The 13,219-nt window shown below is 41.0% G+C and overlaps 1 protein-coding gene across 1 annotated transcript; it reads left to right on the top strand.

The window, feature by feature from the left end:
- The first annotated feature begins 12,221 nt into the window (after nucleotides 1-12,221).
- On the top strand, nucleotides 12,222-12,722 carry LOC133825076 (uncharacterized). Its single transcript, XM_062258070.1, has one exon. It carries the CDS (start codon nucleotides 12,222-12,224, stop codon nucleotides 12,720-12,722), a length of 501 nt encoding a protein of 166 aa, XP_062114054.1.
- Nucleotides 12,723-13,219: the final 497 nt, after the last annotated feature.

Genomic DNA, 13,219 nt, shown 5'->3' on the forward strand with positions numbered 1-13,219 from the left:
ACTGAAGAAAAACTTTTGATAATGTTGTGACGTTTGTAGAAGTCCGTGAATAGATTACTGTCAAACTGGGTGTCGTTATCTAAAACTATTTTCTTTGGTAATCCATAGTGACAGATGATGGCTTTTACTACGAAGTCAAGAACTTTTTTTGTCGTTATGGTCGCAAGTGGCTCAGCCTCGGCCCATTTGGTGAAGTAGTCAAGGAAAACCACTACATACTTTACACCACCATTTCCTGTAGGCAAAGATCCGATTAGATCTATTCCCCAAACTGTAAAGAGCCATGGACTCTGCATCTTCTTTAACTCATTGGGAGCTGCTCGCGGGATTTTAGAAAACCTTTGACACTTGTCACATTTTCGCACGAACTCCATGGAGTCTTCATTCATGGTTGGCTAGAAAAATCCCTGCCTTAGGATCTTTTTTGACAGGCTTTGCCCCCCAGCGTGGTCCCCGCAAAAACCTTCGTGTACCTCCTTCATCAACTCTTTGGCTTTCTCCTTTGTAATACATCTCAGAAGTGGCAGTGAGTATCCCCTTCGGTACAGGATTCCATCGACCAGGATATACCTAGAAGCTTGCCACTGAAGGGTCCTAGCTTTGTTTCTGTCTACTGGTAGCACGCCACTTGATAGATACTCTACATATGGCGTCATCCATGTATCCGTTATCTGGATGACCAGAGTGGTTTCTGCTGCTTGGATGCTAGGCACGAATAGTCGCTCGACTGGTACTATGTTTAGAGTATCAGCATCTTTTGCGCTTGCTAATTTCGCCAAAGCGTCTGCGTTGGAATTCTGATCGCGAGGTACTTGCTGGAGAGTGTATTTGTCGAACTGGGCTAACAGATCCTTTGCTTTGTTCAGATAGGCGACCATCTTCAATCCTCGCGCCTGATACTCTCCCAAGATTTGATTCACGACTAGCTGAGAATCACTATAGACGTCAAGCGCTTTTATGTTCATATCCTTGGCTAACCGCAGTCCAGCGAGCAATGCTTCATATTCAACCTCCTTGTTAGAGGCAATGAAGTCAAATCTTATTGCACAGTGAAATCGATGCCCTTCCGGCGTTATCAATATCACTCCTGCTCCTGCGTGGGATTCGTTAGATGAACCGTCTGCGAACAATTTCCACAAGGGTGCTTGGATTTGACATTCAGGCTCGTTAGGCTCCTTGATCTGCTCGCCACCCGCGGGCTCTGTAAACTCGGCGATGAAGTCAGCTAAGGCTTGTCCCCTTATCGCTGCTCGCGGCAGGTAAGATATGTCGAACTGCCTGAGTTCGACTGCCCACTTTAGTAATCTTTCGACAGCCTCTGGCTTTTGCAGGACTTGCCGAAGAGGCTGGTCGGTCAATACCGTAATCAGATGGGCTTGGAAGTAAGGTCGCAACTTCCTAGAGGCCAATACTAAGAGTAGGCTAACCTTTCAATGGGGGGATATCTCAATTCTGCTCCGATCAGCCTTTTGCTTACGTAATAGACAACCTTCTGCACACCTTCTTCTTCTCTTACCAGAACGACACTAGCAGCGTTATCCATGATTGCCAGGTAGATGAACAAAGTCTCTTTATCGACCGGCTTTGACAAGATGGGTGGTTGCGCCATGTGCGTTTTTAGTGCTTGAAGGGCCTGTTCGCATTTGTCTGTCCATTCAAATTTCTTATTACCTCTGAGTAGATTGAAAAATGGGACACACTTGTCCGTTGATTTTGAAATAAATCTACTTAGAGCGGCAATTCTCCCGGTCAGGCTTTGGACATCCTTAATCTTCACTGGCGACTTCATCTCGATCAGGGCTTTTATTTTCTCGAGATTAGCTTCAATTCCTCTTGAGTTAACTATGAATCCCAAGAACTTCCCTGATCCAACTCCGAAGGAACATTTAAGTGGATTTAGCTTCATCCTATATTTATTAAGGACGTTGAAGCATTCCTGCAAATCCCTTACATGTCCTTCTGCCTTCTTCGACTTAACAAGCATGTCGTCAGCATAAACTTCCATGTTTACACCGATCAACTCCTTAAACATGTGGTTGATGAGTCTCTAGTAAGTTGCACCAGCATTTTTCAAACCAAAGGGCATCACTTTGTAACAGTAGAGCCATGTATCGGTTCGAAAGCTAGTGTGATCCTCACCAGGGGGTTCATACTGATCTGATTATACCCAGAGTATGCATCCATGAATGAGAGGATCTCGTGTCCTGCAGTGGCATCGACCAACTAGTCGATCCTCGGGAGTGGGAAACAGTCTTTGGGGAAGGCTTTATTGAGGTCTGTAAAATCCACGCACGTGCGCAACTTGCCATTCGGCTTGGGTACGAGTACAGGATTGGAGACCCACGATGGATAAAATGCCACCCTGATGAACCCATTCTCCTTTAGCTTCTCGACTTCTTCCTTCAAAGCTTTTGATCGGTCTTTGTTGAGCAGCCTTTGTTTCTGTTGCACAGGTGGAAAGCTTTAGTCAATGTTCAGGACATGGCTGATGATTGCAGGATCTATCCCAACCATGTCTTTATGCGACCAGGCAAAGACGTCCTGGTTCCTCTTTAAAAACTCCACCAGTGCTTGTTTTGTTGTTGTCTCTAAGTTTTTACCGACTTTCACAACTCTGATTGGAATTTCCTCATCGAGTTGGACCTCTTCAAGGTCCTTGATGGGGCCTATTTCTTCTTCGAAATCCCCAAAGTGAGGATCTAAGTCTCTATCCTTACTTTGGGCAACACCCTATTTGGTGAGATTATCACCTGAGCGGGCTTGAACATCAGTTTCCATTTGCAACTCTTTCCCGGCGGCATCCCTCGATACACCATTTTTTTCCTTGGTGATCTAGGCATTGTAGCATTCTCTCGCCTCTGGCCAGTTTCCCAACACGCATCCTACCCCTGCGTCCGTTAGGAATTTCATGGAGAGGTGCCATATAGAAGTGATAGCTCGAAGGTCGACTAGAATTGGTCTCCCTATCACAACATTGTACGCTGAAGGACAATCAACTACTACAAAAGTAGTGAGTAATGTCCTGTTAGCAAGAGCAATGCCTGCTGTGACTGGGAGTCGAATTGACCCTACTGGGGCGAGCCCTTCTCCAGAAAAACCATAAATGGTCTGGTTGCATGGCTCTAGGTCCTTTACGGACAATTTCATCCTTTCCAGCGAGGACTTATATAGGATGTTGATCGAACTTCCTGTATCGACCAACACCCTATTCACCATCATATTTACGATTTGGACATCCATGACCAGCGGATCGGAGTGTGGGAATCGCACATGCTGGGCATCGTCGTCAGAGAAGGTGATCGGTTCCTCCTCTGTTCGAGCCTTCTTTGGTGTGCGATCCTCAACACTCATCATCTCGATGTCCTGGTCGTGGCGTAGGGTTCGAGCGTATCGTTCCCTCACTTTTCCACTATCTCCTGAAAGATGTGGGCCTCCACAGATAGTGAGTAGGGTACTTGCCATGGGAGCTGGCTATAAAGGTGGCGAGCGCTGGCATGCAGGCGCCGACTCGTTGCCACCTTGAGCCTCTCACTGAGAACCTCCCGCAGCTTGTACATACCTTCTTAAGTGTCCCTGTCTTATCTAGAACTCAATCTCGTCCTTCAGCTGGTTACACTCATTGGTGTCGTTCCCGTAGTCGTTATGGTAGCGACAGAACTTTGTTGAATCTCTCTTGGAGATATCTTTTCTTATGGGTGCGGGTCTCCTGTAGGGCACGCTTAAGCTGGTCGCTTGGAAAACCTCCGCTCGGGTTTCAACAAGGGCGGTGTAATTGGTGAATTTCGGTTCATACTTATTATTTTTGGGGCGCTTACTGTCGGAGGTCGAGGGTTCACCATTTGCCCGCTTTCCACCATTCTTTCTGTTGCCATTCCCGTTGCCTTTTCCATTGCCATTAGGCTTAGACCCGTTGGTGGCTTTGGCGGGTTCTTCCTTGGGCCCCTTGTCTTTTGCTGGCGACTTGCCTTCATTGGCAATCGCATCTTCGAGCTTGATGTACCGATCAGCTCGATCTAAAAACTCTTGGGTACTATTAACCCCATGCTTCCCGAGGCTACTCCAGAGAGGAGAATGGCACTTAACCCCAGCGGTTAGGGCCATCATCTTGCCTTCATCACCTATAGTCTTGGCTCCTGCTGTGGCTCGCATGAAGCGCTGAACGTATTCCATCAAGGATTCCCCCTTTTTCTAGCGTATCTTGACTAGTTGGTTTGTCTCGGTGGGGTGCACATGACCCACGTAGAACTATCCGTAAAACTCCTTCACGAACATCTCCCAGGATGATATACTTGCAGGAGGGAACTTAAAGAACCACTCCTGAGTGCCATCAAAAAGGGTCGCTGGGAAGATCCTGCAGCGAGGATCTTCAGAGACTTTCTGAATGTCCATCTCTATCTCAAATTTGTTCACATGAGATACCGGGTCTCCATACCCGTCAAAATTTGGCAGAGTCGGCATCTTGAATTTGCTGGGGGTTTTTGCCACAACAATCCTTTGTACGAAAGGGGTGCCTCTCCTCCGATCGTACTCGATATGTGATGTCTGCCCCCCGACCAGCTGTTGCACAGCCTGGTTCAGAGCATCGATTTGAGCCTGAACGACTTCAGCAATTGTTGGGGCCTCTGATGCCGAGGGAATGTACTCATCGTGCCTTTCTCGGCGGTCCTTGAGTACATCCCTCAAGTCATCTTCTTTTCGCCACTGCTCGCTGGCTCCGAGCTGGCTAAAGACATTATTTTGTCTGGGCTGCCCCTCAGCATTATGACCTGCTTATCGGTCTTCTCTAGGTGGGGGGCTTCTGCCTCCACCTCTCTCCTTGTTCCTTCGACCAGCATTTCCTCTGCCTGAGTCGGCTTGATTGTAGCCGTGGCCATCTCTGAACCTTGACTGGCTATGGTGGGACCGATTGTTTCCTCTGTTGCCTCCTTGGACTAGAACTTCTCGAGCGTTAGGGGGAGGCCTGCGATGGTTGGTGGGTCCTCGTGCATTGTCATGCCGTGGAGGGCCCCTGACCACAGAGCCTATCTCTAAGTTCCTTCTGTTGGCAGAAGGACGCTGCCCCTTGCTCGGTGGATGTGGCTCTTCACCCCTTGAGCGTTTAGGGCTGTAGGGCTGTTTCCCGGCCCCATTCTGCCTCAGGCGCGGGGGATTGCCTCGACCAGCCTGGGACGGAGGCTGCGTCTCAGGGTCCCTAGGTGGGATATCATCCTGAGGCATCGGTGGCTGCTTTGGCCTTTGAGGGCTTGTTGTCTGAAGCGGAGGGCTAGGATTGGGACCTCTTTGAGGTGGCCCGCTTGGGGGTTGATCAGGCTGCGAGGCAGGCGCAGCCTGATTCCTATTCAACTGGAGGGCTGCTTCAAAGGCTGCCATGGCATCCCTCTGACGACGATCCATCTCCGCCTGTCTCTCGCTCAGCTCTTGGCGCTGGCGCTCTCTCTCTCTGCTGTGACGCCATTATCTCGGCGGTACTCTCCTGATTGGCCTTCAGAGCGGCCAACTCATCCTGTAACACCCCAGTGTTGTCTTCAGGGTCTCAGAGTCCGCTTCCTCCTCATCAAACTCCAAATGAGGTTCGTCTTCAGCCATATTTAGGGGAGGAGGCTGGGATGGTGCAGCGGCAACCTGTTCATTCTTCTTGGTAGTCTTTGCCATTAGATTTTCTTGAGTTCAACTCTCAATGAAAGCACCAGAATGTTGACCTTGATTTTGGTCAACGACACGGAGTCTAGAAAACGACAGGAAAGTAATATAGAGCTTGAGAAAATGATCTAATGAAAAGATAAAGAACACAGAGATTTATAGTGGTTCGGCCCCAATGATTGGTAATGACCTACTTCCACTTGATACTATTATTAGTATTGAGCTCCAAAGGTGTGATCAAAGTACTAGGGTTCTTGAGTTTCACAGACCTTGAAGGAAGAAAGCAATACAAACAATGGATAATAGTACTATAATTCCGAAAGAAAAAGATCGATCCCCTTCCTTAAGCTATTTCTTGTGTATTTATAGGCTCAAGAATGATTACATGAATTAGGAAATAATATCTATCCTTAATAAATGGATCTGCAAGTCATAATGAAGAGATACTCTCGGATATCATTACAACTGTACAGATATTTACATAAATGAACGAAGCATACGACCAATCTGGTTGTTTATAAACTTGATCTTTTCATGTGGAAATAGTGCTGGTCGAAAGGCGAGCCGTATCTCTGCTAAGTGTCTGCCACATGTCGTAAATCCTTGCCACGTCATCAGCAGCTAATTTATGGATAAACATTATTTATTATAAATTCCCAAAATCTGAAGGATTGGTGATGAATATATCTATCTGAGGCAAACCTGAATTTTGAAAATATGTTGTTGACTGATTTTTTCTTTGGTAATTTTTATTACGGCATATCTAATTTTTTTAAATATGGTTGCTTGTTTTGGCAATTTTATTATGAGGCAATTTATTGTTTAATCACTGTCTTGGTCAAGTATGAGTTTGGATTCTTTTTTATATTATGTATTTAAGGTTGGTTTATAATATGGTTTTAGTGTAGGTTGTTATATATTTGACATATTTTTATTGATTTGCTCAAGTTTGCAATTGATTTGAGATATGTTTTGAGAATAGTTTTATGAACTTTTTTTATAAAAAAAAGCCAATTTTGAATATATTGTGGTGTTGATTATATTGATTTATATTATCTTAGCCAAATCTGAACATTAGATATGTGTGTTGATTTGGATGATTTTTATCATTAGTGAAAAATCAAAATCTTTGATTATGTGTATTGATTTGGATTGTTTTTATTATTTAAGGTAGTCTGAGTTTAAACATTGCTATAAATATGTGATTTTTTTGTCTTTCTAATTATATGATTTTGTGTATTCAAAGTTATGAACACAGTACCTTTCTTCGGCTCTTAAACAAGTGTATTTTTAATTGATTTTATGGTTATGGGTTACTTATTTCATTTTTGAGACGTTGTGTAGACGTGCACTTTTTTCTTATCAATGAAGAGCCATAATAAGTGTGACTAGCTAATGTGTTAGTGATTATGACATTTGTTATGCCATATTTTGAGTTATATTGGTATTCTATGTATGTCATAAATGCCCATATTTGGTCATAATTAGTTTTGAAATCCTAATGATGATTTGGGAGTATCACATATAGTGTTTGGTCTTTGTTATTCCTTGTTTTGGAGTAGCTTTTGGTTCTGTAGCAGAGAGAGATAGAATAACAAGGTATATGCTATCAATAATAAATTGATACTTTGTTGCATATTCAGATTTGGAGTTTTTTATGTACTTTGTTATTGATATTGATATTTAGATTTAGGATGTAGATTACTTTAATAAGTTTACTGCATTAGTGAATTTGATTCTTTGTTCCTGTACTAAGATTTAATAATTTTTTTTATGTTCTGATATTTGTTTTTCATATTTAGATATTTTCTTTTTCATATTTCTTTGTTTTTCTATTTCTAAAGTTTTGCAATGGTCGAGGATCCTCTGCCTCCTAATACGCACAACAACTATGAGAGAGGCTTCTTCGACCGCCGTCCCTGCAATGGTCGTCCATACGAGTGTGCCAGATGAGGTCCTCCGCTTCTTCGACCGTCCTCCTTGCAATGGCTCCAAGTTTGGCCTCTGACGACGTATAGTAGGCCAAGCACATTCTCGGCGTTTCAGAGCCCTCATCTCTCTATGGTATGTTTAGATTTTCCAATAATTTCAGGTTGCTACTAGTGATGTGAACAAAGTGTTTCCATAACTTTCAAGTCTTAATATTGCTGAAAAACAGTACCAAGCCCTCTATGTGTGTGTTTTGAATAGAGAGATTAAGTATAGCATATGTTTTGTTTTGCATCGAGTAAATTGAGTATAACATATTTATTTCTCACCTTTCTCCCAATTTATTTTACTGATTTGCATTATTGTGATATTTTATAATCTGTTTCCTATGCCAATATAATTGATGTTTGATAAGATATGTTGCTGCTAATATGAACATCTTTCTCTAATTGATGTGTGATGATTTGGTTTGGTTTAAATTAGTTGAGAGATTTCTTTTTGTTGTCTTCCTAATTAATAAGTAGCATTAAATTTCTCTTTATGTTCATAATTCTTTTGCAAAAATACTTATAATCCATATTTAGACTATTGCATATATATATGTGTTTATATATATTTGGTACTGAAAATAAAATCCTTAGTGTTTAGTTAATATGTAATTTCAGTATATATATATACATGTATATATAAATCTTGTACTTTATTTGGAAATTTGGAAATGCTTTGCTTGAGGATATTCATATGCAACATCAATCTCTATTTGCTAGGCTTGTCTAATTCAATTTGTCTCTGACATAGCAATTTTTCAAGGAAATGTAAAAGTGAAACCTAGAGGTTTTTTGGTGTATTGATTTTGGGTGTTGTGGTATTTTTTTCACTGCTGCTAGAGACTAAAGGTTGGGTGTGGTTGTATCTTTTGGCTAATTAAAAAATATTGAGAAGATTCATTTGGTTTCACTTCATATAATTTGCTCTGTTTTTTATATTCTTATGCACTCAAGTTGATTGAAAAAATGCCAAATAAAATGAACTAAGAAAGAATAACATGCTAGTTAAGAATAACTTTTAGGAATTGAATTTTATATATATATTTATCTTATTTATATGCCAAGTTTTTGAAATTGAATAAATCTTGTGCTCTTTAATTGATAGACTGGTTGTCATCTTTTAGTTTAATTTTGTCTGAGATGGCTAAGAGGAGAGACCTTTATATATTGCATTGAGTTAGATAATCAGATGTTTTTGCACTCATTTAAAATTATAGTTGAAAATGGAAAGCCTTCAATTATTAATCTGCTACTCTTGTCCTTATAGGTACTTAAACAGAGCAGATTTTGATTATTGTAAACAACAATTTCAGGTGCCAAGTCTATCAAGGGTACTTTATATTGGATGGCTCTTGAAGTCATTATCCAGAGTGCTCATCCCGAGTCATTGCCTTGACCGAGAGCTTCTAAATTTCCCAAAGGATTGTGCAACTAAGAAGTTACTTTTAAGAGCTCTGTTTTTAGTATATACATTGTTGCTTTATAACTCACAAATGATTTTTGTCTCTTCTTTTGCTAAGTTATTAATTAAACCTCTGCCACAATACTCTCTTAGATCATGCATAAGACATATGATATGAATATATATAATATTTTTTTTCATTTTGTGATTGTTTTGCATGTACTGAAAGTATAAAAGTTTCTAGGAGCACTCTCTGTCCTGCTTTGCTCTATGTAATAATTACAAAATAATGAATATTTCTATAGTGTATTCTCTCCTTAGTTTTGATTGAGTGTATACAATAAATATGAGTGTTATATTGGCAGATTTTTGCTTTTTTCATTTATTTATGGTTTCCTTTTTGCATTGATTAGGCTTTGAATGTGTGTATTATAACTCTGTACTGGGTTTGGTTATCCTAATTAATTTTTTAAGAACTCTTTGACCTTACTGTTCTTAAGCTTGCTTAGTAGATTTAATTGTTTTTCAGGTATTTATTGGGTTCTTTTCTTGTAATGCAAATCAGGTGTCAGTGAAAATGTCTCAATGGACTAATATTGTTGTGGTGTCCACACCACACCTCAATGTATTCATCTTCTTTATTAGCAAGGAAGCTAAGGATATATTTGTTCGGATAGATCATACTTCGGGCTATATTGTTCATTAATTTAGGAATATTTGTTTCTTTCATGGTATTGATTAAATGTATAATAAATTTTGGATACTATATGATATCTCAATGAGTATAAGTTTTGTAACTATGTCACTGAATTTATAAGTTTTATTATTTTAATCTATAAGTTTTCAGATTTTTATAAAAATAAATGTTTCATTTAAATCATAATTTTTAATTTAAAATAAATATAAATATAAATTAACTTTTTAAAAATTTAAAATATAACTTTTAATGGCATACATTGCGCATCCTAAAAAAAATTTTTTAGGGCACGTGAAGAGAGCCTTAAAAAATTTATTTAAAGGCATTCAATGAGATCTTTTAGGACACGCATTGCAAGACCTAAAAACATTCTTTAGGACTCGCGAAGAGAGCCCTAAAAACTTACTTAAAGGCACTCAACATGATTTTTTAGAACTCGCGAACATTCTTTTTTCACGTCCTAAAAAATCTCAGTTTTTAAGGCTCTCAAATAGAGGACTTGCGCCCCGCAAGTCCTAAAAACTTTTGAAGGGCTCGTAATGGGAATCCTAAAAAGCCTTTTTTGTAGTAGTGTTAATATCAAGGGCAATATGGTCTTTTTGATTTGTGGATAGGCTCATTAGAAACCTGTAGACACAAGGAAATGGCCAGAGTATATTTTTCTCTCTCTCTCTCTCACTCCTTGGTCAGTTTTAACTTCTTCCTTTGGTGGGCATTGAGGCAAGTAGAGTTCTTGGTGAATTGCTGAGGTAAAGGCTGAGAAATTGAGCCTTGGAGCTGGAGAATTGAAGCTAGGATCACTGAAGGTGTAACTTAAGGGCTTAATCTGATGTAGGGGTAAGTGAATCTCTCTGTCCTTAACTGAATTTTAAGTTCGGTTTAGCTGTATTTAAGTTCTAACTCTGGGTCTGAATCTGAGTTTTGTTGAAGATATGGACTAGTTCCTAGGGTAATTATGATAACTATGTTGTGCTATTATAGATTCTAGGCTTGATTTTTAGATTTGGTTATAATTTGGATGTATAAGTAGGTTGGGTTCTAGGCATTTGAGATGGGAAAAATGCTGGAAAACCCAAGGGATTTTGGGTTCACAGTGGCATGTCATGACCCAGTTCATGGGTGCTGCGACCCGCGTGCCCCAAATGCCCTGGGAGGGCTGCTGATTTGAGGGTGCGTCGCAACCTTAGGGGAGCAAGTCGCGGCCTGCCTCCCTCTGATTCAAGAGGCCATGCCTCTGACTTGAGGCATGTTGCGACCCTTAGGGACAGGTCGTGGCCCGCCTAGACAGTTTTGGCCTAGATTTGTCTTAAGACTTGGGGAGACTCGGGGATTAAAACTTAAGCGCTTGGGACGATTTCTACTACCCAGTGTAGTAGAAATCGAGGTCCTGGAGGCTAGTATTTGAATCCAAAGTTTTTTTAAATGGTTTAGGATCTTATGGTTATCCATTATTGCGTTGTGACTAGGTTATGCCGCAAGGGCTCAGGACTAGGGATCGTGCTCAGGATTGTTGTATGTTGACTGCTCGGGACATGAGGTAAAAAACTGCACCCAAGTTGTGGTAGGGGCTTAAACCCCTTGCATGAATATATTATGAACTCAAACATATCTGTAGTTGAGAAAATCTGATTGGGCATGCTTGTATGCACTGCCATTGATTACATGCTATGAATTGTGCATCTGTGATTATATTTGTTTACAGGCTGGCCTAAGGGTGTTGAGGGCCGATAGCAAGCGTACGGAACACAGCCCGGCTTAAGGGTGTCGACGTCGGTCATAAAGCCAGTGGACTTGACCTAAGGGTGCCGTGCCTTGACATTATACAATAAACAGAAGCATGGTTCACGCTTAACTATTTGTATTTGTTTAGTACTTGTATCGAGATTGTTGTATATATTCTATTGTCAGTTGAATCTGGTGAATTATATTTACTGCTTTTATATTGTTGCCTAGTTGTGGATGTTGTTTTAAATTTTCCTGCTGAGTTTTGGCTCACGGGTGCTACGTGGTGCAGGTAAGGGAGTTGATAGCTGGACCAACCGTGAGTTAGAGAGCTTCAGGGGCGGTGTGTACATATGCAGCCTGCTTGAATGCCACGGTCAGGATAGCTTGGGGGGATCTATGTTTAAACTCTGTTTTGCTGCTTAGGATGACTTACTTGTATTTGTTTATCTTTTACAAGTTTGTAAACTGATTTTTGGGTTCTCGTGTACAAACTTAATATTTTAATGAAAAATAATCATTTTGATGACCAAATATTTTATTACTTGACATTGACTTAGTTTTTAATTACACATTTAAGTTCAAACGACTTGCTTAGCAGGTTAAGCACTATTTTAAACACACAGTGTAAGAGTCTTGGTTATCCAGGGTGTTACAAGGATGTCTGTTGAAGTGAGCCATCGAACTCAGTGAGTTCAAAATATTATACAAGCCATGGACAACAATAAAGGGCCAAGTGCTCGCTGATTTCATAACTGAATGTACCGGGTTCCAGGGCGAGACTATGAGGGAACTGATACAAGAATTGTGCAAACTCTTCGTTGACGGGTCATCCAACGAAAATGGATCGGGAGCTGGCATAATCCTAATTGTACTTGAAGGACATCGATTCCATACAACTCTGAGATTTGTTTTTGACGCATCCAACAACGAAGCAGAGTACGAGGTTTTGTTGGCTGGAGTTCGGGTAGCAAAAGAATTTAAAGAAAATGAGATTCAATGTTTTATTGATTCTCAACTCGTGGTTAATCATGTATTGGGGGAATACAAGGCTCGAGGAATCAAAATGGAAGCTTGTCTAGCTAAGGTGAAAACTGAACTGTCAAAGTTTGAATTCTACTCCATCGAACAAGTACCACACGAGCATAACACAAATGCAGATGCTTTAGCCCAACTCGCCACCAAAACTAAAACAGACACATTGAATGTGGTCCCTGTAGAATTCTTGGCCACGAGAGGTTGGAATGATTTGCGAAGGATCGACTTGGATGACTCCAATGATTGAATACCTCAAGTTTGGGAAACTACCTAAAGACTGGAAATATGCGTGGAAACGGCTATACCAGGTCCTGAGGTATGTTATGGTCGAGGGGAATCTATACAGACGAAGTCACTCTATGCCTCTTCTAATACATGTCTTTCCCGAGGAAGCGCAAGCTATCCTCAAAGAAATTCATGAAGGGTTTTGTGGAGACCATGTTGGGGAGCAAAGCTTAGCCCTAAAGGTGTTAAGACAAGGCTATTTTTTGGCCCACGCTAAAGAAATACTCGACCTCATATGCCCTCAAGTGTGACAAATGCCAACACTTTGCTACCATCGCCCGAGTTGCACCCATGGAGCTAACCATGAAATCCTCACCCTGGCAATTTTTTGTATGAGGGATTGACCTAATTGGATCGTTGTCAACTGGGAAGAGAGGAGTTCGCTATGCCGTTGTCGCAATTGACTATTTCACAAAGTGGGTTGAGGCTGAAATGCTGGCAACTATAACCTCGAAGAGA

The sequence above is a fragment of the Humulus lupulus genome, chromosome 3, assembly GCF_963169125.1.
Source record: "Humulus lupulus chromosome 3, drHumLupu1.1, whole genome shotgun sequence".
In the NCBI taxonomy this organism is placed as follows: Eukaryota; Viridiplantae; Streptophyta; class Magnoliopsida; order Rosales; family Cannabaceae; genus Humulus; species Humulus lupulus.

Bases quoted from the DNA above. Each gene is read 5' to 3' on its own strand.
- LOC133825076 (XM_062258070.1), top strand. From the start codon at position 12,222: ATGAGGGAACTGATACAAGAATTGTGCAAACTCTTCGTTGACGGGTCA.